Below are 22,947 nucleotides of genomic sequence, written 5' to 3'. Positions count from 1 at the left end.
TGGGCATCGGCGTGCGGCTCATTGGACGCCTGTTTTTCAGGCCTGACATCACGAAGTATCACACTTTTTGGTTTATAACGTCATTCTTGATGAGTGTGTATTTAAATCCTCGACACCCTCCATTGTGTCGACTAACTCAATCACCAATTGACTTTGGATCATCACTAGAACTACAACATACTCACTATACACTGTAGAGATACATACAGTTTGACTGCCCATCATGGCGCCGTCCTTCCTCACTGTTCATTTCGATGACCAGAATCCAAACTCTGAAAAGGGAAAAGAGGCTGGCGCGAGGAGATCTCTCGCTGGCCTCGATTACTCGCCTTTACCTCGCATCACGCCCCGATCCTTGCTTCTAGCCACCTTTGTCTCTATGGGCGGTCTGCTGTAAGTTCTCGTCCTAATTTACTTCGAATTGCTGTGGCTAATGGGAACAGCTTCGGTTATGACACAGGTCAAATCTCAGGCTTCCTCGAGATGCCAGACTTTCTCGACCGTTTCGCCCAGACAAACAGCAAGGGAGAGAAAGCATTTAGCACCGTCCGCTCAGGCCTCATTGTCGCACTGCTCTCCATCGGAACGCTCATGGGCGCACTCATCGCAGCGCCTGTGGCAGACCGCATTGGAAGAAAGTATAGTATCTCTGGCTGGACGTGGATGATTGCTATTGGATTCATCATCCAGATTTCTTCGGACAGGGATTGGGTGCAGATCATGATGGGCCGATGGGTCGCTGGTCTCGGAGTCGGCGCCCTCTCGCTGCTCGTTCCTATGTTCCAGGGCGAGACTGCACCGCCGTGGATTCGAGGTGCAATGGTTTGCTGCTATCAGCTGTTTATTGTAAGTGACACATTCTTGGCATGCCGAGTTTTTTATCTCCCGACGATCTGTGGGGAAGTTTTCAAGGATTGCACTGACGCTTGCTTGCTTAGACGATGGGGATTTTCTTGGCTGCGTGCTTCAACTACGGCACTGTAACGCACCATCCCGACAGCTCAGCATCCTGGCGCATCGTCATCGGCGTCGGCTGGGTCTTCACTCTCGTTCTCGGCATTGGAATTCTCTTTCTGCCCGACACGCCCCGTTTCGACTACCGAAATGGCAACGTCGATCGTGCGCGTGAAACGCTCTGTAAAGTCTACGGCGCGACGCCAAATCACTGGGCGATCCATACTCAAATGGAAGAGATCGAGTCTAAGCTCCGCGCCGAGAGCCACATCAAGCAGAACCCTGTTCAAGAATTTGTCGGCATGTTTAAGGCGCCCCGCATGGCTTATCGTATCTTCATCGGAACGTCGCTTCAGATGTTTCAGCAGCTCACTGGTGCGAATTACTTCTTTTACTACGGCACTACCATCTTCCAGTCTGTGTCTATCAACAGCTACAAGACACAGATCATTCTGAACACGATTAACTTTCTGGTTACGTTTATTGGATTGTATATCGTTGAACACTACGGTCGTCGCAAGTCGCTTATTGCGGGAAGTACTTGGATGTTTATCTGCTTCCTTATTTTCGCATCTGTCGGTCATTTCTCGCTTGATCGCGCTGATCCAACCAAGACGCAGGGTGCGGGTATTGCTATGATTGTCTTTGCTTGTCTCTTCATTCTGGGCTTCGCTACCACTTGGGGTCCTATGATTTGGACCATCATGGCTGAGATCTTTCCTTCGCGATATCGTGCCAAGGGCATGGCTCTCTCCACCGCGAGTAATTGGCTCTGGAACTTCCTCCTCGCCTTCTTCACACCCTTCATCACCAAAGACATTGACTTCCGCTACGGATACGTCTTTGCGGGATGTAACGTTCTTGGCGGTCTGCTGGTCTACTTCTTCGTCATTGAGGGACAGGGACGTACTCTCGAGGAGATTGATACCATGTATCTTGAAAAGGTGAACCCTATCAAGAGTGCCAAGTGGGTTCCTCCCCCTCCTGAGGAGATGTCGAGGATTAGGAAGCAGGCTGGTACGGATATTGAGACTGCTGTGCCTGCGGCCTCGAGTGATGATGAGACTCTTGCTAGGCCGTCTGGTGTTACTGATGGTGGAATGGGACATCATAAGGAGGAGCATGCTGGCACTACGCACCGAGAGTAAGGGGTTGGTGTTGGTGAGATGTGATGGGGATTTCTTATGAGTGATGTTGGAGACGAGATTGCATGATACCTACGATTTACTTTTATTGTTCATAGTCCAATTTATCGTACTTATACCCGATCAACAAATTGGTGATGTGCATCAAAGATACACTTATCAATTTTGAAATTGTGATCAGGTCAGATGAAAGAAGGATCTAGATAATATTCAGCCTCATCACGAAGCTAAAGGACACAAGGTAATAGACTTGTCGGGCGGTCGGGTACGGTATTTTAAACTCCAGGCAACCAAAGTCTTCTCGGCACCTGAATTATTCACCTTCCTTGACGGTAAACCCTTCTCACCCACTGCGACTTCCATCACCCTCCAGTTACCGCAGTTGGATAACCAACAATCTCTGCATCTGCATTCTGATCCATACATCGAATAATTCCATCATCATCATCATTCACACAAACGCTGCCACTGGCATCAAATATCCATCGCCATCGTGAACGACATCATTACCACTGCCCGAGCGCGCTATAATTACGCCTTCCACTGCATCGACGCCGACAAAAGGTCCGTGTCCGTCACTCCCTCCTCCCACCAACCATTCTCAACATCCTTATCACCGCTCGCCGCCCGCATCATCAATAGCATCGAAAATCTGCACCCCGTACTCGATCAAGATGTGTCAAAAGTCCAGCTACGAAAAGCGCTGTGAAGACTGCAACTCCAGAGTCATCATCCACGTCGTGACCCATCAAACATGCAACGGCAAGCCGCCAGTGCACACGACCAAGGCAGAGGAAGAGAAACGCAGGACCAAGGGCTACGACATACCCTATCGCCAGGATCGCTTCATATGCCAGCGCAGAATACGGCCCTACAAGAAATACTGGTCCTACGTCGGATCGGACGCCTGCTGGCATTGCAGTCTTCGCAAGCAAAAGATAGAAGTGGAGCGAAAGATCATAAACCTTCGTGGGAATGAAAGTCGAATGGGAGCAGAGCTTCAGCTTTATACGAAGAGGTTAAAGAAGCTGAGGGAACAAATAATGGACACGGGGACCCCCGAAGACGATCGCATGACGACACGGCTCCAGACAGCCCAAGTTGACACAAATGGCTAGTTACCTGGTACGCTGGCTAAAGCGGATGAGAAAATCAGGGAAGGTCTCGAGTATTTGTCCCAACGAAATCTGTCAGACGACCCAACCGCCTCCGACGTTTCACCTACTACAAGCGACGAACAGCCTTCATATCCTACAGCGATGGATAAAGGCAAGGGGAGAGCAGGCCCAGAGGATCTGTCATCAGAGGCTTCTAGGTCTTCCCCATTCCTTGGACCGAACCGAAAGGGGACTATATACACTGATTCTGATGCTCGCAAAGCGGAGGATAGTGAGAGCAGTGAGCTCAGTGAGATCAGTGAGCTCAGCGAGATGGAGCTGGAGGAGATTGGTGAGGACGAGGAGGATATTGAGATGGGGGACGATGGTGAGATAGAGGAGGATGACGAGATGGAGGAGATTGGTGAGAACGAGGAGGATGTTGAGATGGGGGAGGATGGTGAGGTTGAGGAGGAAAGTCAGAGCAGTGAGGAGAGTCAGAGCAGTGAGGAGAGTGAGAGTAGTGAGGAGAGTGAGAGCAGTGAGGAGAGTGAGAGCAGTGAGGAGCCTATGGTACCATATGCCGAGTCGACCCGTACAAGAGATGCAACAATTGCAACTCTGGCTGAATGGATGGCCAGGAGGCGCAGGAGGCGCATGAGGCGCTGGAGGCGTATGAGGCTCAGGATTAACCAGTCATAAAACATTACATTAGTTGGCGGTATCGCGTCAGCCGTTGCCCTGGTTATGTGTAATACTGTCGTTACAGGCTGTACCTGGCTCAGAGTAATCTGGCAGGGGAGGGTGGATGAACGATGGATGGGGTTGGGCAATGCGACATAGGTTATCGAAGAATAAAGGTGAGAAAGGAGTAAAGAAGGTGCCTGAAACACATAATAATAGTTGATAGGGAATATGATCATCGTTTCGCATCGTTGCAAGAAATCACATAGAGCGAAGAGTTTGCGGGTCGCGATTGTTGATACGTGATGTCTCGTGACGACAAACTAAACGAAAACCATCAGAAAATGCCAAGATACAAAATAAAGATGCATGCTAGACATGGTAGTCTCATATACATTGTCCCTCATGTCAAGATTGTACAGCATCTTAGGTCATAAAGCATGCTACGTTAATAACACCGCTATCAGGTGTTACATGAGGGGAACCGTGATACTCAGTACTGGCTTCATGCTCAGATGTCCCTGATTGACGGTGAGAGAGCAGGCGAGGAGACAAAGAAGAGCCATATTTGGTGCGTGAACATATCATCGTGAAACCTTCTGGGTAGAAGCTTGTGTTTGGAAAACAATATCGTGTCTCATAGTCACATTCTTGTACTGTGTTCACAGCCTGAAGCTTAACCTTATAGGCGGCAGTGAAATCAGATAATTGGTGAACAGTGAACAACATGCCAATGATGCTTAGGGCCAGTGAACATGTGAGCTCGTCAAGTGGCGACAAAGGGGGCAATTATTTCAGTGCCTTCAAAAACAGTGATAATGATACCCTTCATCTGAAGTCTCAGAATCACCTCCCCCCCACAAGTATAAATTCTTGCTCTCATCCCTTTCAATTACCAATTATTTTCTAAACGTCCCCTTCAATGCCAGCAAAGCTTGAAAATATTTTACAATACCGTCTTAAATAAACAACACTTATATCCCACAAGATGTGTCGAGAAAGAGAAGAGACATGGCTGTGCAAGCACTGCCGCCGGTTTCTCAAACTGGTGAGATATACAATATGGGAGTGCGATGGATTCAAACGAAATGGTGTTTGCACTGAAGTAAAGAAAACACTACCGACGACTGTTTATTTGAATGATCCGGATTGCAAGTATTGTAATGCGCCCAGGAGATGGCCTGAGGATGAGGCTTATGCGGCGTGGGTGAAGAATCAGAATGGCTCGTCGGCGTGGTGAGGATGGGTGAATTGTTCTGGCGTTCAAAAGGCTACTGCATCAGACAAAGTCACAGATATTAGCTGATACTTGAAATCGATCCTAGTCGTGATTAATTAAATCGAGGCTTCTGCTCAATCTTATCATTTGACCGGCTCCTGAACCCGGTCCCAGACTCTATCGGTATCCATCCCGATCAAGTGACACGGCATAAATACTCCACATTCTCCATTCGGCCATCTTATCTCTCTGACATTTTCCGACCGACGAATCACACCCACTCTCAATGACAGATTGTGGGGGCTTCCATCTCCGATCTTCATGACGCCGGCCGACGCTTTTCTCCTCCATCACTTTTAGCCTGCGCCCGGAATTTGAACTCAAGATCTACCCCAGGAAACTGAGCTGACCGGAATTCCGAACCTTCACCAATACTTGCTTGTAGCGATTTCCGATTAAGGAATCACTAATGCCGAGGACAACAGGCGAACCGCGTGTAAGGCGCTCTTGTGAGCGCTGTCGGTACGTTATCAGTCGCGATAGAAACGGGATACTGATGATGGGGATAGGGAGAAGAAGATTAAGTGTCCGGCTGAGAAACCGGGCTGTTCGCATTGTCGAATGGCGAATCAGACGTGCACTTATCTGCCTAGGAATCACGTCATCAGTAGTCGGAGATCCTTCGCTCGGAGCTTGTTAGTCACTGCGCGTGGGTTGGATGAAACGAGAGAGCTGATGTAGAAAAGCAGACCTCTCAAAGCGCAGCATGCTAGTATATCTCCGACTGCATCGAGTCATGAGATAGAGTAAGTTCTTGGGTCGAGTCAGTGTCCTAGCTAATTGCATTGAAGTCAAGGCTTTGGGAATAGACATCGAAGCCAAGATGCCAATATCTGGAATGGTCATGCGAATTCACCGCGTATGCATCCGCAATTACCTCCGATAACAGCCATGCTCTCCGAAACATCCTCATGGTACAACATATCCTCCGAACTATGTTGACTCACTAACAAGAATAGGTCACCAGCGAACCCCCAACCCCCATCAGACCTGTTAACAGACTTCGTGAACGCCTACCGTGAGAAGATCTACTTTCAACCGCTTCCACTCTTCGATCCAAAACGTCTCCAGCTTAAGATCGGGACATTACCTCAGTACCTCCGGTGGAGCTTCCTAGCTTTATCGCTCCATTATACCAGTCATAACTTCTACTATGGACTGGAAGGGAAGGCTATTGAGTATTATACCACGTCGGCGAGGAGTGTAGTTGTTGACTTGGCGGCGGAAGGGCTTGTGCAGCTGGAGGTTATGCAGGCTTTGTGTCTACTTGCTTTGTGTGATCATATTGGTACGTTAATTCTCATGCTGTCTACTCATCGCTAAGGTACTTCAGCTGGCAAATCTTCCCGGGCTTGGATGATGATAGGTATGGCAGCTAAGCTCGAATCACTTCGGCTCTCAGACTCAAAGGTCAGTGGTTCACGACAGTCTGATGATGCGATATCAAGATGTCACTGGAGCATCGCTATCCTGGAAAGTACCTTTGCTCCCCACTGCAACACTCTCTTCGAAGTAACCCATACACCGAATTATCCCAAGAGCGTACCTCGACCAACGACTCTGCATGGGATGAAGACGTATTGCGCTGACTTGACGGATGCATACGAAGCAAACGTCCAAGACGTGGGGATTGTCGCAACTTGTCTCGGCTACGTCTCCGTTTGGGGCAGTATCATTTCTTACCTTCGCGACATCCGCAACGGAGCGAACGAATATCCATGGCTAGCAACCTCAAGACACAACCAACTCACCGTCAAGCTATACGAGCTCGAAAACATCACCTCCCATCGCCATCTCATCCGCAACGCCCCCTTTCCAGACCAACCCCCCTGCGAACTCAGCGAAAACAGAGAATACTGGGCGCCCTGGGTACTATTCCAAGTAATGATGCACGCCACCCAAGCTATCCTCAACAACCCCTTCGTCCAACTCGTCGCTCTTCGCCGCGCAGGTCGGAATTTCCAGCCACGGTCTTTTCTGCAGAATACAGTTGACCAAGCTTTGTTCCATGCAGAGTGGGTTTCAAGACTTGTGAGGATGTGTGCGGATAGACAGTTTGAGGTTAATGATCCTCTGGTTGGACAAGCTGTTGCTGGATGTGTTTCGATACTGTGGATATTCCAATTTGCGAGGGATAAGAAGGTCTCGGAAAAGGCGAAGGAGAATCTAGGTATTTGCGAGACGTTTTTAGAGCACTTGGCGCGAAAATGGCCTCATATTGCTGAAAAGGTGCGTCTCCTAAAACTCAAGGACTCGCTGGTGCTAACAACGATGTAGGTCGAGATTCTGCGAACCCTCAATATCAAAGTTAAGAAGAAGCGACAGTCTCCACAAGATGATGAGTCTAGCAGCGCTACTATTCAGTTTGAGCCAGATATGATGTGGGAGCTTCTTGATCCTGCCATGACAGGCATTGACTGGGGGAGTTTATGCAAGGCTGGGGGGACTTATGCTACGACGAGCGCTACGATCAAGGTTGCGACCAAGTTTATACATCCGATCAATAGCGACGAGGATAATGCGCCGATGGAGAACGTTTCGCATAATTTGTTTGACCTGGAGGATGTTTATGGGGAGCCGTTTCTTGATCAGTTCTTTTCTGATTCTTTGCTTGTCAATATCTCATAGACATATTACACAGGGTTATCGGCCAGTATAAAGCTCGGCTGTTCGATGACCTTTACAGTATTTGAATGAGTCTCTGATCATGTTCTGAATATCTCTGCTCAGAATAACGCTGGTGCAGCGCCAACTTCGGTCACCGCTAAGAAGCCGATTTTGCCTTGAGAACCTCGCCGTCCAATCATCGTGATACACAGATGCGCGGACAGCAAGCCACAGCTACGTCACAGCCAATACGAGATGCTGAGTTTGTAACATGTCTGAGATGAGACGAATGAGAAGACGAAGTGGCTTCATGGCGCCGACACGGATGTTCACCAGCGGTGTATAAAACGCGCAGGCTAGCTGATCAAGTTGCGCATTTTCAACACTCAAAATGCTTGTCTCGCAATCTCTCCTCTCGCTTGGGTCCATCTTTAGCTCGGTGACCACGTTGCCAGGATGTGGCGAAGTCAATGTCTTTTATACGCGAGTCCATCCTCTAGACTGCTGATGACATGTTTACTTACGTCGTGAAGCGGATTGCCTGGTCGGCATACGTATGTTACGCAGCAAGGCTATGATGCCGCTCTTGTTGAAACACAGATCTTCAACCATACGCGCCTGCTACGGGAGGCGGGATACAACGTGAGAGGTATATTCATCGTAATCAATAACAGGCTTGCGTTACTGACTGTCATCCAGCGGTCTGGAGAGGCCCCGAAATACCTGGAGCCGAAATGAGTAAGCACATGAAAGACGTGCACTGGAACGTTGCCGGTGTTGGCTTTGGAGTCCGAGGATTTCAGATTTCAGACGTCATCACGCTCTTCGAAGGTAGGCAATTTCTTTTGACTGTGAAAATGAAGAGTATTTGCTGAACTAGACAGAGACTCTTGATATATACCGCGAAGAAGCACCTGATGCCAAATTTGTGTTCAACTACAATCCGTTGACCTTTTTATGGTCTGTTAGACGGTATTTCCCGCTGTCGAGTGACTGTAAAGATCATCCGGGAAAGGATTTGGTAAGACTTACTGATGTAATGACTGGGTCAAGCTGAACATGCATCTCCAGGGATATATCATATATCACGATTTGCGATAGGGCGTGTGCTTGAGCGGGATGATAGCACATGAGCCAACGACGATGGATTGGGTCTAGGGCTTTCAATATGTTAAAATCGCACGAGGAAGTCAATCTTTAGATAAATGCTGTGGTGAATGTAGCCCAGACCTGCTTAACCCTTTGAACAGCGTTTTGTGACGATGGCTTAGTCCCAGACCCGACATCATGCCATTCGCCTGTAGACGTAGAGCGTGAGAGGTGATGACCACCTACTTGTAGGAAATTGCACTTATTCTGAGTGCAAATATTATGGTAAAACAAAGTGGTCACAAAGCGCTGTTTTCGTAGTTTCCATAGCATGTTCAAACTAGACAGCGCTTTTTGAGGATAGCAATTACGTGGGATTCTAGGCTTCAAACTAAGTCATATTGCTACATGAAAATATGTAGGTTCTTTCCTGTTTATTGGACTCGTACATGTAGCTGATAACCGTTTGGGCAGGTTGTTCAAACCTTTTTCGACTATTCGTGGCAAGATATCGACAACCTTGGCCCTCGGCCGTCTCAAAACGTGCAAAATAAAACGAATGGGGTTTTAAAAAGCATAGTAACAGGAGTTTGTGACAGGGGCTTAGTGTGATGGCCATATAAGTACTTTGAAGTATGCGAAAGAAATAAGAACATGACCCCCAGTTGTATCAACAAAATACCAAGATAGTGCCACTTTCCCGCAATACACCAGCCATACTGAGAAGGGAGATTCGGAAGAATATTCTAGAAAGATTTAAGGTATGGCAGACCAGAATACTACCGCACCGTTTCAAAGCCGCTACGGCACAGAAACGTCACGATAAGCCTTGCAGGTGACAGATCGCACAGACTCGCCCTGCCACGTGTACATGGCTCATCCCTCCCTCGACCACGCTAGGACTGCCGTGACGGATCAAGCACAACGGGCTGCAACCACATTACGAGTCCCAGGGATTCGGGACACAGCCACCGAGTACCAGGGATGCATCTTGGCGAGAGGGTGTACGGCATGCAGATCGAGCAGCGCCCAATATCTGGGGGAACACATGACGGCCGGTCATGGTTGCAGGGTCGACGTTTTGGGACACAGCCTAAATCAAGGGGTATGGTCTGTGAACACCTGGGGCTGAGATCTCACGATAGGGATACCACTCTGGCGTGTATATACGCCTGGCTTATCAGATGGTGGGGTGTTGATCCCTGCGGCCCGGATTTGGGTGGCATTGGCGAAAAAGCAGGGACAGAGCCTGAATTGTTGCTGCAGATAGTTTTGGTATAAGGAATTAAATTAAAGAATAGCTTATACGTTGGCCTGCGTACGAGGCCCTGGTTCGGAATAGCGTCACGTTCTGAGCATAAAACTAGCAACTTGCGGCACGGTGACGTAGTGTGATGTACTACAGTATCACGCCTTATGGTGTTCAGGAAAATGTTCACCAAATTCTTCATACATAAAGCTTCAATCTAGATCTATTCAACTACTTACGCTACACTAGTCATTCATCATGCAACCATGGACATCCAAGCCGCAACCTCCCATGTTAACATGCGCTTCAACAAATCACATCCTTTACAACACCCTAACCCTTGAATGCCTTTCCAGTACTCACATTAACCTTCGTCCACACAGAGCCTGTAGACATGTACCAAGCGAACTGAACAGGCCAATGGACATGCATCATCCATAACCAAGGAAGAGGATCCCAAGACTCAAAGGTACCATCCTTCCAGTAAATGATGTGCTGTACAAACGCCCGAATGGACTTTTGGATATCTGAAAGACTCATTGTGCCTCGGAAGAGAGTCAGGTAGAAGGGATACAGAACAAGCTCGACAAAATCCTGGCCGACCCAGTAGTATTGCTGGGGATTGGTAGGCGATACAGGTGGCTTTGTCAAAGGTCTTGGTGCAGATGGGGTAAGAACGGAGAGATACTCATCAACAATCTCGAGAGTGTTGTTGAAGAGAACAGTAGCAGTGTGAACTCTTGGATTGCACTCAATGGGGTATATCGTGACTTCTTTCTCAACGCCAGACTTGACGGCATCTTCATCTTCCCTGTCGATCAAGAAGTCAAAGCTCATATGTCCCGTGAAACTATCCCCACCTTCTTCAGCTTGCTTCAGTGTAAAGTCAAGCATCGCTCTGCTCAGCGGTGAATCAACAGGCAGAGCGGAGTAATGCATGAGGACATCAGCGGAACGACACGCCACAAACGCACAAACGCGACCGCGAATGACGAGCGCGTGAGTACAGTACTCAGGACCTGTGATGTACTCTTGTATGATGAAGGAGCATTTGGCAGTCTCGAAGGGAATTGTCTCAATGCGCGCGAGGGTAGCTTCTTCGGAGGGGAGAGGAAGTAAAGGCATTGCAAAGCGCGCGACATCATCTACACCAACGGGTTTGACAAGGTATTGTCTTGCACTATGCTTATGTTCAAGACCACCATTTCTTTGGAGAAAATTAATAACATCCTCTTTATCCTCAACAGCCTCCGTTAGCGGAACCGTCAGACCAAGACCCTTGGTATGCTCGATAAACGCATCTTTCTCATGAAGTCTCCGAATATCCTCAACGCCAAACTGAATGGCCTTAGCATTCGTACGAGCTTCGATGATTTCCCGAACAGCAGCGTCTTCAACAGCCGCATTGACATCTGAGACAGAAACCCAAAGATCAACATTTTCGTAGTGTATGATCTCGACAATTCGATTGAGATATGGGTCATTCATCATCGTTTCTGAAGGAGGCGGGAGACGATAGTACGCGTCGATTGCAAAGGATACGCGACCAGGCGAGAGGGAATGACAATCTGCGCCTATGACGCGATGGCCTCGACGATGGAACATTCGTGCGAGAGAGAGACCCTTGGCCATGTTCACGCCTGTGACCAAGACTGTAACTTTGTCCAGATTATCGCCGTCATTTTGAGATTGTGAGGGTTTGGAGGTGAAGCGGTTCAACACGTAAGCTCCGAATGCAAAGAGGGCGTTTGTTGGTAGGAATATGAAGCTGAGGAGAAAGAGAGCCAAGTTCTTGGCGAATTCAATCGCTCGAGAGCTCTCCAGAGCCTGATTTGGCTTTCCCATGATGAATGTGATATAAACTCTAACAATTGAGCTGTAGCAGTATACAATTGACAATTATGAGCTTCATTGAGCTACAGCTATTGAGGATACAACTCAGAAACGCGTTGTTGGAAAAAAGTCAATTGGAAGACGTCATGACTTGGGCGTGTCTGCGGAGAATGGTCTCACTAGCACGCCGGTGCAGCTCCGGAGCAGCACATTCCGATCACAATCCCTTCCCCTCACTACTGAGACCATCTAACTCATGTCAGATTAGTCTGAGATCCCTCAGGGAGGGGAAACGCTTTAGGCTTTCTTCGCCAGGAAGATTAGCTCCGATGGTTTCACACCATGGATATCTCATGCATATGCAGCTTTTCACACCGGTCCGTTTGCCAACCAATTACGGCTCCAGCCTGTTCCTCGAGGTATCACGAGAAAAAAACACACCATGTGTGGAATTGTCACTGTGCATATATCGATGCAAAAGGTCGAGACACTCTTTTTTCTTCCATCAGCCCACAATACTGTTACACCGAGACGCTGTGCTACGTCTATGGCGTGCTAGACTCGCGAGCAGGTGGATAGAAGAGAAGAAGAAAGCGGAATAAGAGGCGGTCAGGGAATAACGGTCCCCGTAAGGCGCAAGGGTAGATATCGTAGATCTGCAGTGCAACATTCCCATTGTCCTTTTTTCCCGATCTCACTTCAGGGTCTAGGCATTTCACATGTCCCCATGTTATTTTTGGCCAAGGGATGGTCACTAGGTTAAATGTGGGGGAAAACCTAATGAATGACGCGCACATGCGAGATGGTAGTGTAATCGACGCCCTCTCGCTAATATCGCCCCGTCTTTACGAGAATACAGTCTAGACAGTAAACTTTACCCTTTCATGAGTCCTAGGACATAGATCTAGGTACAATCTGGCTCCACGCGGGGCCTAAGATTCAACCCCTGAACGACAAATTCACGGTACATCCCGTTGCTGTTGCTGGGTATATGACACCTCGAGAAAGAGAGATTCGCAATATACCTTACCAAACAGGCTAGCATAGAACATATGTCGTGCTCAACCGCTTGGTTCTCAAGGGCTATGTTGTATGCACTCATACAGAAGCGTGAGAACTAATGCTTCAGACCCATCTCGGCTTGGCCATCATGACGCCAACATTAGATACATGCGTCCGCGTGCAAACATGCACCTGTAGCCAAGTCTCGGGCCTCAAACCACCCACCCAATGAAAACGGGCCTCATGTCTCTGTACCTCTCCCCCAACCACTCGTTTACGGACGACTCATGTAGTGTTAACTTGCTCTCGTGAAAAGAACCCCGGCTTGAGAGCTGGTCGGCAGTTGAATATCCCTCAGAGGGGGGTGGTACTCAAACATAAAAAGCTCTCCCCATCACCATCACTGCCCTGGATTCCAAGCTACACACATCCTCTACACCCTTCTATCCCTATTGTACTACCCCAAAAACACCACCCACCATGTCTGATATGAGTGCTACCGTCGAGCCCACCGCCAAGGGTTTCGCTGTCTGTGGCTACGAGAAGATCGAGTATGACTTTGAGTTTCTCGATGGTGTTTTCAACACTGCCAATCCTCAGCTGTACCAGCTCTACTCCCCCTGGGGACGATGTCTGGCTGTCATGGACCTCAACATCTTTAACCTCTATGGGAATGAGATGCAGAGGTACTTTGATCATTATGGCATCCCTCTTACTATCCACAAGACAATGATTGGTGAGAAGGCGAAGAGCATGGATACGCTGTTGTCTATTGTTGATTCCATGACCGACTTTGGTATTTACCGAAAGGAGCCTGTTCTCGTTGTTGGCGGCGGTCTCGTCACCGATGTTGCTGGGTAAGTCTTCAGCCACTACTATTCATAGCCCAACTGACCGTTACAGCTTCGCTTGTGCTGCGTATCGCCGCAACACCAACTACATCCGCATCCCCACCACAGTCATCGGTCTAATCGATGCCTCAGTCTCCATCAAAGTCGCCGTCAACTACGGCCGCTACAAGAACCGTCTTGGTGCCTACCACGCACCATCCCACACGTTCCTTGACTTCACTTTCCTCCGCAGTCTCCCGGTAGCACAGATCCGCAACGGCTTCGCGGAGCTGATCAAGATCTCTACCTGTGCTCACAAGGATACTTATGATCTTCTTGAGAAGTACTGTGAGCAACTTATCAACACTGGCTTTGGACGATCAGATGATGCTGGCCCTGAGATTAAGGAGGTTGCTGATAAGATCTGCCGTGCTGGCATTCATGAGATGCTGAAGCTGGAGACACCGAACCTGCATGAGATTATGCTTGATCGTGTTATTGCCTATGGGCATACCTGGTCGCCTCTCCATGAGCTTGTTCCTGAGACCCCTCTTCGTCATGGCCATGCTATCTCCATTGACATGGCATACTCTGCTACCCTCGCTCACATCCGTGGTCTCCTCTCATCAGAGGAACATACCCGTCTCTTGAATCTCTTCTCCCGAGCTGGCCTCTCCATGGACCATCCTCAGTTCGACGCTCCTCTTCTCGAGAAGGCCACAGCTGCTATTCTCAAGACCCGCGACGGCAAGCTCCGCGCTGCTGTTCCCATCAACCCAATGGGTGACTGCGTCTTCTTGAACGACGTCAGCCACGACGAGATGGTTGCTGCTCTGGAGGAGCACAAGAAGATCATGAAGTCTTACCCTCGCCAGGGCGCTGGTCTCGAAGCTTTCGTTGATTCTAGCGACACTGGATACACCATGAACGGTACTCCCGTTGAGAACGGCAGCACTCAGAACATTCCCCTCAATGGCGTCGAGAATGCCAAGCTTCACGCCTCTGGTCCCGAGGGCGTTGATGGTCTTCAGCAAGACTCCAGCAGTGACGACGACTATGTCGTCAGCTCGTCCAAGACCAATGGTCACCAGGAGAAGGGTATCCTTAGTGATTTGAAGGAGAAGGCGAATGGTCTTCAGAACCAGATCGCCAAGGCTGTCACTGTTCAGAGTCAATAATTGCATCAACAAAAACAAAATTCATTGCATTGAGAAATGAGTATACGATTGTTAGGTAGTTAGGTTAGCTGACTGGGATTACTTAACATCTCAGTCTTTTTAGCATTATGATACCGGGTCTGAGAGCGAGATGATAAATCACTCAGTATCCACGGTTTTACATTCAATTCAATATACAAACAAGGATTTTATTCCATATAACGCTCGGATTAAGTTATGACTATATGCTCTGTTCGACGTTCTCGTACTGGGCTGATATCCAGGATCAGAGTACACACTTGGCTTCCTCCTGTCCATTACTCATCGCCGTTGATCATGTTGATGGAGTCCTCCGCCGCATTCTCCGAAAGGAACTCCACTTCTCTTGCCATACAGCGTCGTATGTAGTCCTGGCCACGTTGAAACATCCCCTTCTCGTATTCCGTCAATGCGCTTTCCAGCGCATTGTCCTCAGTGTCTACGCTACTAGTTTGCGTACAGTACTTAACGATCGCCTTCGCCAGCATGAGAGCATCCAACATCGCCATATTGACTCCTTCGCCCACAAGCGGCGTGGCAAGATGAGCAGCATCTCCAAAAAGGGTAACTCCAGGGACTCGTTGCCAACCAACGGACGAAGCGGGTAAGCGATATAAAGGCCATGTATGAAATGGTCCTTCAGCATTGGTCAGATATTCCCTCAGGTTCGGAGCCCAGTTTGCGAAGAGCTTTGGTGACGACAGAAATTTCTGACGAATGTCCTCAGTGTCTTCATGACTCAGAGGTCTGCGATAGAGCTCTTCCGGCGCATCCATACCCATAGAGAATCGATAGGAACGGTCAGCTAGCTGCTGAACGGCCATGATCTTGTGCTGTCCCATTGCGAGCATGTTCCCTGGACCTGCGTGTTCCAGTGCGGCAGTGCAGCTGGGGTTGTCGTGAGATATGCTGCCTTCAATGAAGAATTTACCAGAGTATTCAGGTTTCGCTGAACTCAGCTTGAGATGCATCAGTACAGACCACGACCTGAGAGGCTACTTGACGTACCAGTGGGCGCACCTTGCTCCACGCTCCATCAGCCCCAATGATAGCACGGAAGCCAGAAACAGAATTATCATTGGAAAAAGAAATGACATGCTCAGCAGCGGTTTCTCCTCTCTCAATAGACTTTGCATGGTGACCCCAACGAATCTTGTTAGTCGGGATACAGTCAAGCAACAACTTCCGAAGTTGCAGCCTATCAATCTCAGGAGCATCGCGGTCTTCTCCAAATACAGCCTTGATGGTACCTGAAGGGTTCTGCATGAACACACGACATGCATCCCATCGAGCAATGCTCCTGAATCTGTCAAGTAACCGGGCCTCCTTGAGAGCAAGTTGACCAGTAGAGGCATGGATGTCTAGAGTTCCTCCTTGATTGATGGACTTGGGCACCGGCCTTTCGTCACGCTCATAGACGATGTAATCGATGTTGTTGACCTCGAGTAGCCGGGCGAGAGTCAGACCGCTGGGGCCTGCTCCTATAATGGCAAAGGGTGCTTTGGCGGGCATATTGTATGTTTCTTGATTGCTTGGAGTATTTCTCTCTGTGGCGTTGGAAGATATGATGGCTGCTTGCTATGTTTTATATGTGGAAGTTGATGAGTGAACCAAGAGTGACGAGTGTCCACGGAAAACAAAAGTCCCTCCAAAGTCCGGTATTACTCCGTGACTGGCATCTCTTAATTCGAATCTTGGATAGCATACAAGCGGACGAATCTATTCAGCCTGTGCAATTATCGTCCTGACATTTCCGAGTCTGCTGCAATTGATTGGTGGACTTCGGAGAGTAAGCACTTGTTTGCTCCGATCCCAGCCAATAAGGATGCGACTCTTTGGGCTTGATGACAGAGGGAAACTCTTTTTATGTCCTCCTTTCATCCTCTACATTCTTCATCACCCTAAGTTTCTGTGAAGAATAAAAGTACATCAACCTTGAGTCCAATATCTTCACTGGCGAATTCCGGCTTGGCTCGTTATGCGGTAAGCATCATTCACCCTGTACCGAGGCTGACACTGACCAAGTATTAGTGCGACTACTGCAAGCAAAAAAAGTTTAGGGATGCAACCCGATACATCAAGAGTTTATCACTCCATAAATGAAACCTGTTAACCACGTACTAGATGTTCGAAGGAGCTTCCTAAATGCAGCGCGTGCCAACCATGGCCAGGTCCTTGTAGCTATTCCCGAGACAAACCGGCTCTCGTAAGCAGCGTTAATGAACAGGCAACCCGTGCGCCTCTTGACTTGACAAACTGGTAGAGTATAGAGAGGCTAAATGAGCGGTTGCAGAAAGTTGAGGAAGCAGTACAGGCTCTGACTCCTACCGTAGCTGATGGTGTTGAGGCTGCGAATCACGGTCCATTAACCAATTATCAACAGGTAGTTGAAAAGGAGTGCAGATCTCAAGACGGAAAGGATTCACATCCAAGCCTCAGTGTTGGAGATATGAGTTCTTTTTCCTTGCTAAAGGACACATCCATCACCAACACAACTATCGGATCATCACCTCTTCATCAGCATGCAGCAAAGGAGTTTCAGTATTTGTCAGATTCCTTAACAACAGCAGGCGTAGCCAGTAAAAGCTATGCAAATACTGACTTTTTCATACCCTCCAAAGGAGAGGGGTATCAGATGATAGGCCGCGAGTATTCCCCTCGAAAAGGTGCTCAAACTCAGCTAACTGTTCAGGCTTCTTGGAAAGCGCCCGCTTGGGTGAAACATTCTTCATCACACCTTCAGAGAGCCTCCTCATACAAGCCATGTTCAGACCTGAAACTGTCTCGAAAAAGGCATGGGTCGTGTACATCAACTACATGATCGTTACTATGCTAGCACATAACGAAGTCGTCAGAGCTCAAAAGTACAGGGACAACATGAAGGTGGCGCTTAACGATAGTAGAATCTTTCTCGAACCTCACCAAGTCAACCTTCAAGCCCTCATCATGCTAGCCGTCCATGGAGAAGATTATGCGTCGCCTAATCAATCGTGGATGCTTGTTGGCCATGCCTGTCGTCAAGCCGAGGCTTTGAGATTGCACGCACCGTCTGAACGAGATTATGAGACGAGACAGCGAAAACTGAGTCTTTTTTGGCTTCTTTTTGCTGTAGACAAATCATGTGCTCTTGCGTTTGGCCGCCCATGTTCTCTTCCATCAGCAAGATACTCTTACGTTCCGCTGCCAGATTTGCGTTATTTGACAAGGTTTCAACCTCATGCGGACTCTCCTGATGCAGAGAGACGGGCCCAAAAATCGGTATTCGGAGGCCATATGTTTCTTGCGCGTATTGAGCTCGCGCAGATGATTGGTGTGAGCCTAGACGGGAGCCATATCCCCGAGACAGAAGACGGCTTGCGCGAACGTCTGGAAGAGTGGTATGCTCGAACAGATAAGGTGACTTCTGAAGAGTCTAATTAGGGTTACACATGCTAACCCTCAGTAGGTATTGAGCGATACAATCCAGAATGAAAGATATTTCTCAAGCCCTAACGAACTACGCGAGATGGAACTGGGCATTAGCACTATCAAGTTTGAGTACCTGTATGTCTCGATGGTCTTCCTCAAATCTCATTCACCTTCTGCCAACTCGAGACTTGAGACTGCGAGGGAAGCCATCTCTCTTCTTCCTTCGATGATCTTCAATTGAACTTCAATATACAACAATATGGTCTGGTAAGTCATGCCCCGGTTGTTTTGCGCAAATACCTGAGAATGGACAGGCATCTCTTATACTACCCTTTCATACCGTATTTCATCATATTCGAGAACTTGGTCTACAAACGTGCGCTTTTAAGTAACATCATGATTCAAAAAGACTTCGAGCTTTTGTCTATGACGGTCTCATACTATGCCACCATGAGAGATCAAATGCAAATGCTGGCTCCGCTGTGCAAACGCCTCGAGAATATTGCAGCGGTGTTTTTTCGCTTGGCAAAGCATTACGTTGATAGCTCACATACCTTTGCTCCAACTCAGCAGCTCTCAGCAAAAGTCTCCGTTCAATCTTCGTAGGACATACAAATGGAGCTAGGCAGCGAAATTGGCGTTGATCTGGAGCATTATATCCAGTGGCTACCGCCAAATATGATCTCTCCGCAGGGTTCGCACACCACCGTGATAGCAGACAGAGAATCGGTTCACGGTCCGTCTAGAAGTGCTTCATCCGAATCAGTGCAGCGAGAATCCCAAGGTACCAAACGGCCGCTTAATGTTATGTTTAACTGGCAAAGGGGTGTAATAAAACTTAGGACCTCTATCCTAGGTAATAAAAAGTCTTAGGTAAACTTAGATAAACTTAGGTAAACTTAGTATAATTTAGTAAAGATATAGAGGATCTTAGACTAAGTTTTTTTAATATCTTAGTTTAATGTTAGAAGTCTTCTTACACCCCAAGGACTGGTTCGCTTGGGATGTTCACTACGGGGAAGAACGGTATTATGGCATGAAGATGTTAAGATGAATATGTTAGAAATGCTTAGGTAGAACTAGGTGATGGGTTATTCGCTTTTTTGTGCGTGTAGCTAGCCATCTCTATGACCTGTGGCCTGTTCGTATTGGTCTTCTGCCTGATCTCTCTCCTAGGTCCAACTATAAAAGTCAGCAAATATCGTTGACATCCGTGGTTGCTGTACTTACATATACTGAGGCATATAAACTTGATCATTACTGGGAACCAGATAGCCACGGCGACGAGTTGTCCAAAGCCCCACGTTGATAGGCCATCATCAGCCGAGTGCATGTCCAGAAGTTCAACCATCTCGCGCAGGCCAATGAAGATCATGATAACGGTTAGGAGTTCGATAGCAGCCCAGAAGACACCCAGTGAGAGTTTGGCGCCTTTCGTCTCTGCGAATGAGAAGATTGTTCGAGAGTCTCCCCCAATCTGCGTGTACTTGATCTTATCTCCGGTCATTCGCTTTTTAGTAAAATCCACAATCCAGTCGATAATGAGACAGGATACAATGATGTGAGCAACAAAGCGACAAGCAAGAGTGATGTTGAAGAAGTCATAGCTGTTCTTTTCCTTGATTCCCTGACAGAAACTCATTGGACCAGGGTTACCTCCGCAAGCATCCACGGTCGAAACCTGCTTCAAGTGTTCTTCGAATGCTTCGGCGTTGAAGTCCTGAAACTCTGTGATGACGGTCATGAGAATCCAAGAAAGTACAACGAAGAATAGAGTATAAAAGCGGCGCTCTCCAGCTCGGTGCATCACGAGCTGCGCAAACAGGACGGGATATATGCCTGCTGTGATGAGACCCTGCAAAATGCGATGGTTGAACATCCAAGAGAAGAGGCTAAGCATATTTGCCAAGCCAGCTCTATTTCCGCCGTCGAACGTGATTATGGCTGTGATAGAGATGGTAGCAGCGAACAGAGCCTGCGACTCCTGAAAGTCGAGCATAGCGGAAGATGCAGCTTTGGCGAAGCGTGTTTCGGACACTGTTGTCTGCCACCTTTGGCATGTCTGTCGGAACACAGAGTCTTTATGGAAAGAGCTAGTCATGCGGCCAAATGTTCTGATCCAGGATCTTGTGAGTTTGAAGCAGAGGCCGAGGAACAGAACGAGCACCAGCTGGATGATATACGCCGTGACGATCTTCAAGGTTATGTTAGTGTCTAATGTAATAGGCATGATAGGTAACTTACACCTTGTCCAGCGATATCCAAGTCAATGCCAGCACTCGCAGCCTGACAGTATGGCTTTGCCATCACTCTCCCAAACTTGGCGATATTATCAGGCGAGACAGAACCGCGCTTGAACCCTTGAAGACTGCTCGTCCATCTGCCGTATGTAGAGTCAGAACAAGAAGCCCAAGCACAGTCTCTAACTTTCCGAAAGACATTCAAGGAATTGAACTTCTAGAAGTCAGCGCCTAGAGTGCACTGTACGATCCCTGCTTAACGTCCCGTCTAATTGTACATAAGTGTTGCGTTCGAGCATGTCGTCGTACAGTTGAGTGACTTTGCATCACCGTTGTTGCAGCCATAGGAAATAAGCCGGGCGCCTACGGTCGGGTTGTCAATGATAGACCTGACGCGGAAGAAGTGCGCCGTCTCCCAGGCCTGCCACTGTTCGGATATCGCGATGCCGTGGTATGTTCTGTTGAAGTCATATTTATCTATGACCTGGAACTTTCGTTAAACCATTTTAACAAAGAATGAAGGAGAGAGAGGAGAGGAAGAAAAAGTTGAGGTAATCTCATTTGAGGCTCATATATAGGACCCCTGAGGCCTACAGATTTAGCCCTATGAGATGCGCTAGCAGGGTTCCACGGTAAGCACCGCCCTCTATCTCGGTTCCTCATTTGGTGGAATTCGATTGCCGAGACTCCAGGCAGATAAACCAGCCTGTGATAAAATTTGGGGGCCGTCGTCGAGTTACTTTGCCACCAACGAGAGCTGAGGGGCAAGAAGGCCTCTGACGTTAAATCGAGGTGCCAAAATTACTTGGTCTAAGATTCACTAAATCTATACTAAATTTATATTAGACTTATCTAAGCTTACCTAAGGACTTTTGTCACCTAAGATAGAGGTCCTAAGTCTTATTGTACCCCCTTACCCCCCAATCACTGTTGGCCTTTGAAATAAACTCGAGTGGCCACTCTATATATATTCCATAACTTGATGGGACCTGTCGCTTAACTCGTTGTATCCAGGCTGTAATGATGGTCTGGCGAAATGGGAAGGATGGCGACACTGGCACTAGAGCGATCGAGGCAAGCACATACTCAATGGCGAAGAAATGCGCCATAATGATTTGGGCAACGTGATTGTCGGAATCAGATATTGTGAGGAAGTCAGAATCGCTGGCCCCTCCGAATAGCTCGTATGCTCGACAAACGGCACCAAAGGCTGTCAAGAAGTCAGCAAATGCTCACTCAGAGTGAGATGGATTTGGCATCTTACCACCGACGCATGTAGTCCGCGACATCTCGAGGATCCTCTGAAGATCTGCAATAAGGCTGATTTCAAGCGTGCTGTTACTCAGACGCGCAACAGCCTTTATGGATGCAATACCAGCGTCAATAGCTTCATCATCGGATAGGCCTATGTCGAATCCGTTGTTGATATCGTTAACACGCTGTACATGCCCCTCTATTGAGAACATGCGAAACGCGGAGTCCTCAAATGGGAAAACTGAGCATTTTGAAACAATAGTACAGCCACGAAGCATGGACAAGAACTCTTGCATCCCATCAGGCATGTAGGAGGACTGCCATGTTAGAGTCATAAGGGTAGCATATCGAGCATCACCCTCTTCCTTGGTCTGACATGGGGTACTCAGAGCAGAATTGAGTGACTTGATTGCTTTGATGCGATGCGATATGGCGTCAGAATTGAAATCAGTGCCATTGCAGAGGCCGAGATGCGAGGCTCCAAGAGCCAGCATGGCGTGAGCCAAGAAGTCGAACTGGGTTTGTCAGTAGATACTTCAAAGATCTCACGGCATATTTGCGCTTACACCATGAGAATACTTCGCAACTTCTTTCCATACCTCTTCTCCTTGAATGGGAAGACCAGGGTACGCATGGAGGAGAAAGTGATGAAAGTAGCGTAAATCAAACATAGAAAATTGCGCATCAGATAATGGTTGGGCAAGTTGAGGTAAAGGCAGATGCATCAGCCCCTGATCTGAAGGCTGAGGATACTCGCATCGAAGACCAAGACGATCGCAGTTATCACAAGACGGTGTTGTTTCCTGGCATTTAACACGTCGACGCTTACAATTGAAGCATCCCCGCCTTGATTTGGTATGGCCCTTGCGAGGAATTGGTCTGCGACGAGGACGACCAGATATTAGCGACGAGGGAGAGGATGACGAGGTAGATGCTGTTCTATCAGCAGACCTCCCAGATGACGGTTGCTTGAGTGATGGGCTCTCTGAAGGCCGCTTATCGTCAAGACCCTGCGAGAGGTCGCCATCAAGAAGCAAAATCCGAGACTCTAAGGACGACAGGGCATTGTCCATGATAAAA

The 22,947-nt window shown here is 48.2% G+C and overlaps 8 protein-coding genes across 8 annotated transcripts; 5 read left to right on the top strand and 3 right to left on the bottom strand.

Annotated features, from left to right (window-relative positions):
• Positions 1–223: 223 nt before the first annotated feature.
• FSUBG_4778 (major facilitator superfamily transporter) lies at positions 224–2,102 on the top strand (the record flags this gene model as incomplete). The annotated part of the gene is made up of 3 exons (XM_036682802.1): positions 224–393; positions 444–846; positions 939–2,102. 3 exons carry the CDS (start codon positions 224–226, stop codon positions 2,100–2,102), a joined length of 1,737 nt encoding a protein of 578 aa, XP_036539700.1.
• A 671-nt stretch (positions 2,103–2,773) lies between these two features.
• Positions 2,774–3,898, top strand: FSUBG_4777 (uncharacterized protein; the record flags this gene model as incomplete). The annotated part of the gene is made up of 2 exons (XM_036682801.1): positions 2,774–3,117; positions 3,256–3,898. 2 exons carry the CDS (start codon positions 2,774–2,776, stop codon positions 3,896–3,898), a joined length of 987 nt encoding a protein of 328 aa, XP_036539699.1.
• Positions 3,899–6,050: 2,152 nt separating this feature from the next.
• Positions 6,051–9,026, top strand: FSUBG_4776 (uncharacterized protein; the record flags this gene model as incomplete). The annotated part of the gene is made up of 8 exons (XM_036682800.1): positions 6,051–6,073; positions 6,119–6,447; positions 6,493–7,388; positions 7,437–7,750; positions 8,300–8,415; positions 8,466–8,597; positions 8,651–8,726; positions 8,990–9,026. The coding sequence occupies 8 exons, from the start codon at positions 6,051–6,053 to the stop codon at positions 9,024–9,026; spliced, it is 1,923 nt and encodes a 640-aa protein (XP_036539698.1).
• A 1,411-nt stretch (positions 9,027–10,437) lies between these two features.
• FSUBG_4775 (uncharacterized protein) lies at positions 10,438–11,949 on the bottom strand (the record flags this gene model as incomplete). The annotated part of the gene is made up of 1 exon (XM_036682799.1): positions 10,438–11,949. One exon carries the CDS (start codon positions 11,947–11,949, stop codon positions 10,438–10,440), a length of 1,512 nt encoding a protein of 503 aa, XP_036539697.1.
• A 1,470-nt stretch (positions 11,950–13,419) lies between these two features.
• FSUBG_4774 (3-dehydroquinate synthase) lies at positions 13,420–14,947 on the top strand (the record flags this gene model as incomplete). The annotated part of the gene is made up of 2 exons (XM_036682798.1): positions 13,420–13,796; positions 13,843–14,947. The coding sequence occupies 2 exons, from the start codon at positions 13,420–13,422 to the stop codon at positions 14,945–14,947; spliced, it is 1,482 nt and encodes a 493-aa protein (XP_036539696.1).
• Positions 14,948–15,243: 296 nt separating this feature from the next.
• On the bottom strand, positions 15,244–16,477 carry FSUBG_4773 (tetracycline resistance; the record flags this gene model as incomplete). The annotated part of the gene is made up of 2 exons (XM_036682797.1): positions 15,244–15,924; positions 15,974–16,477. The coding sequence occupies 2 exons, from the start codon at positions 16,475–16,477 to the stop codon at positions 15,244–15,246; spliced, it is 1,185 nt and encodes a 394-aa protein (XP_036539695.1).
• Positions 16,478–17,728: 1,251 nt separating this feature from the next.
• On the top strand, positions 17,729–18,614 carry FSUBG_4772 (fungal specific transcription factor factor domain protein; the record flags this gene model as incomplete). The annotated part of the gene is made up of 2 exons (XM_036682796.1): positions 17,729–18,361; positions 18,411–18,614. The coding sequence occupies 2 exons, from the start codon at positions 17,729–17,731 to the stop codon at positions 18,612–18,614; spliced, it is 837 nt and encodes a 278-aa protein (XP_036539694.1).
• Positions 18,615–19,442: 828 nt separating this feature from the next.
• Positions 19,443–22,940, bottom strand: FSUBG_4771 (uncharacterized protein; the record flags this gene model as incomplete). The annotated part of the gene is made up of 8 exons (XM_036682795.1): positions 19,443–19,555; positions 19,604–20,567; positions 20,618–20,753; positions 20,892–21,071; positions 21,476–21,492; positions 21,531–21,823; positions 21,878–22,382; positions 22,434–22,940. 8 exons carry the CDS (start codon positions 22,938–22,940, stop codon positions 19,443–19,445), a joined length of 2,715 nt encoding a protein of 904 aa, XP_036539693.1.
• Positions 22,941–22,947: the final 7 nt, after the last annotated feature.

This window comes from Fusarium subglutinans, assembly GCF_013396075.1.
Source record: "Fusarium subglutinans strain NRRL 66333 chromosome Unknown NRRL66333_c0000043, whole genome shotgun sequence".
Taxonomy (NCBI): Eukaryota; Fungi; Ascomycota; class Sordariomycetes; order Hypocreales; family Nectriaceae; genus Fusarium; species Fusarium subglutinans.
Note: the sequence above shows the minus strand (reverse complement) of the source record. Positions and strands in the feature narration are given on the sequence as shown.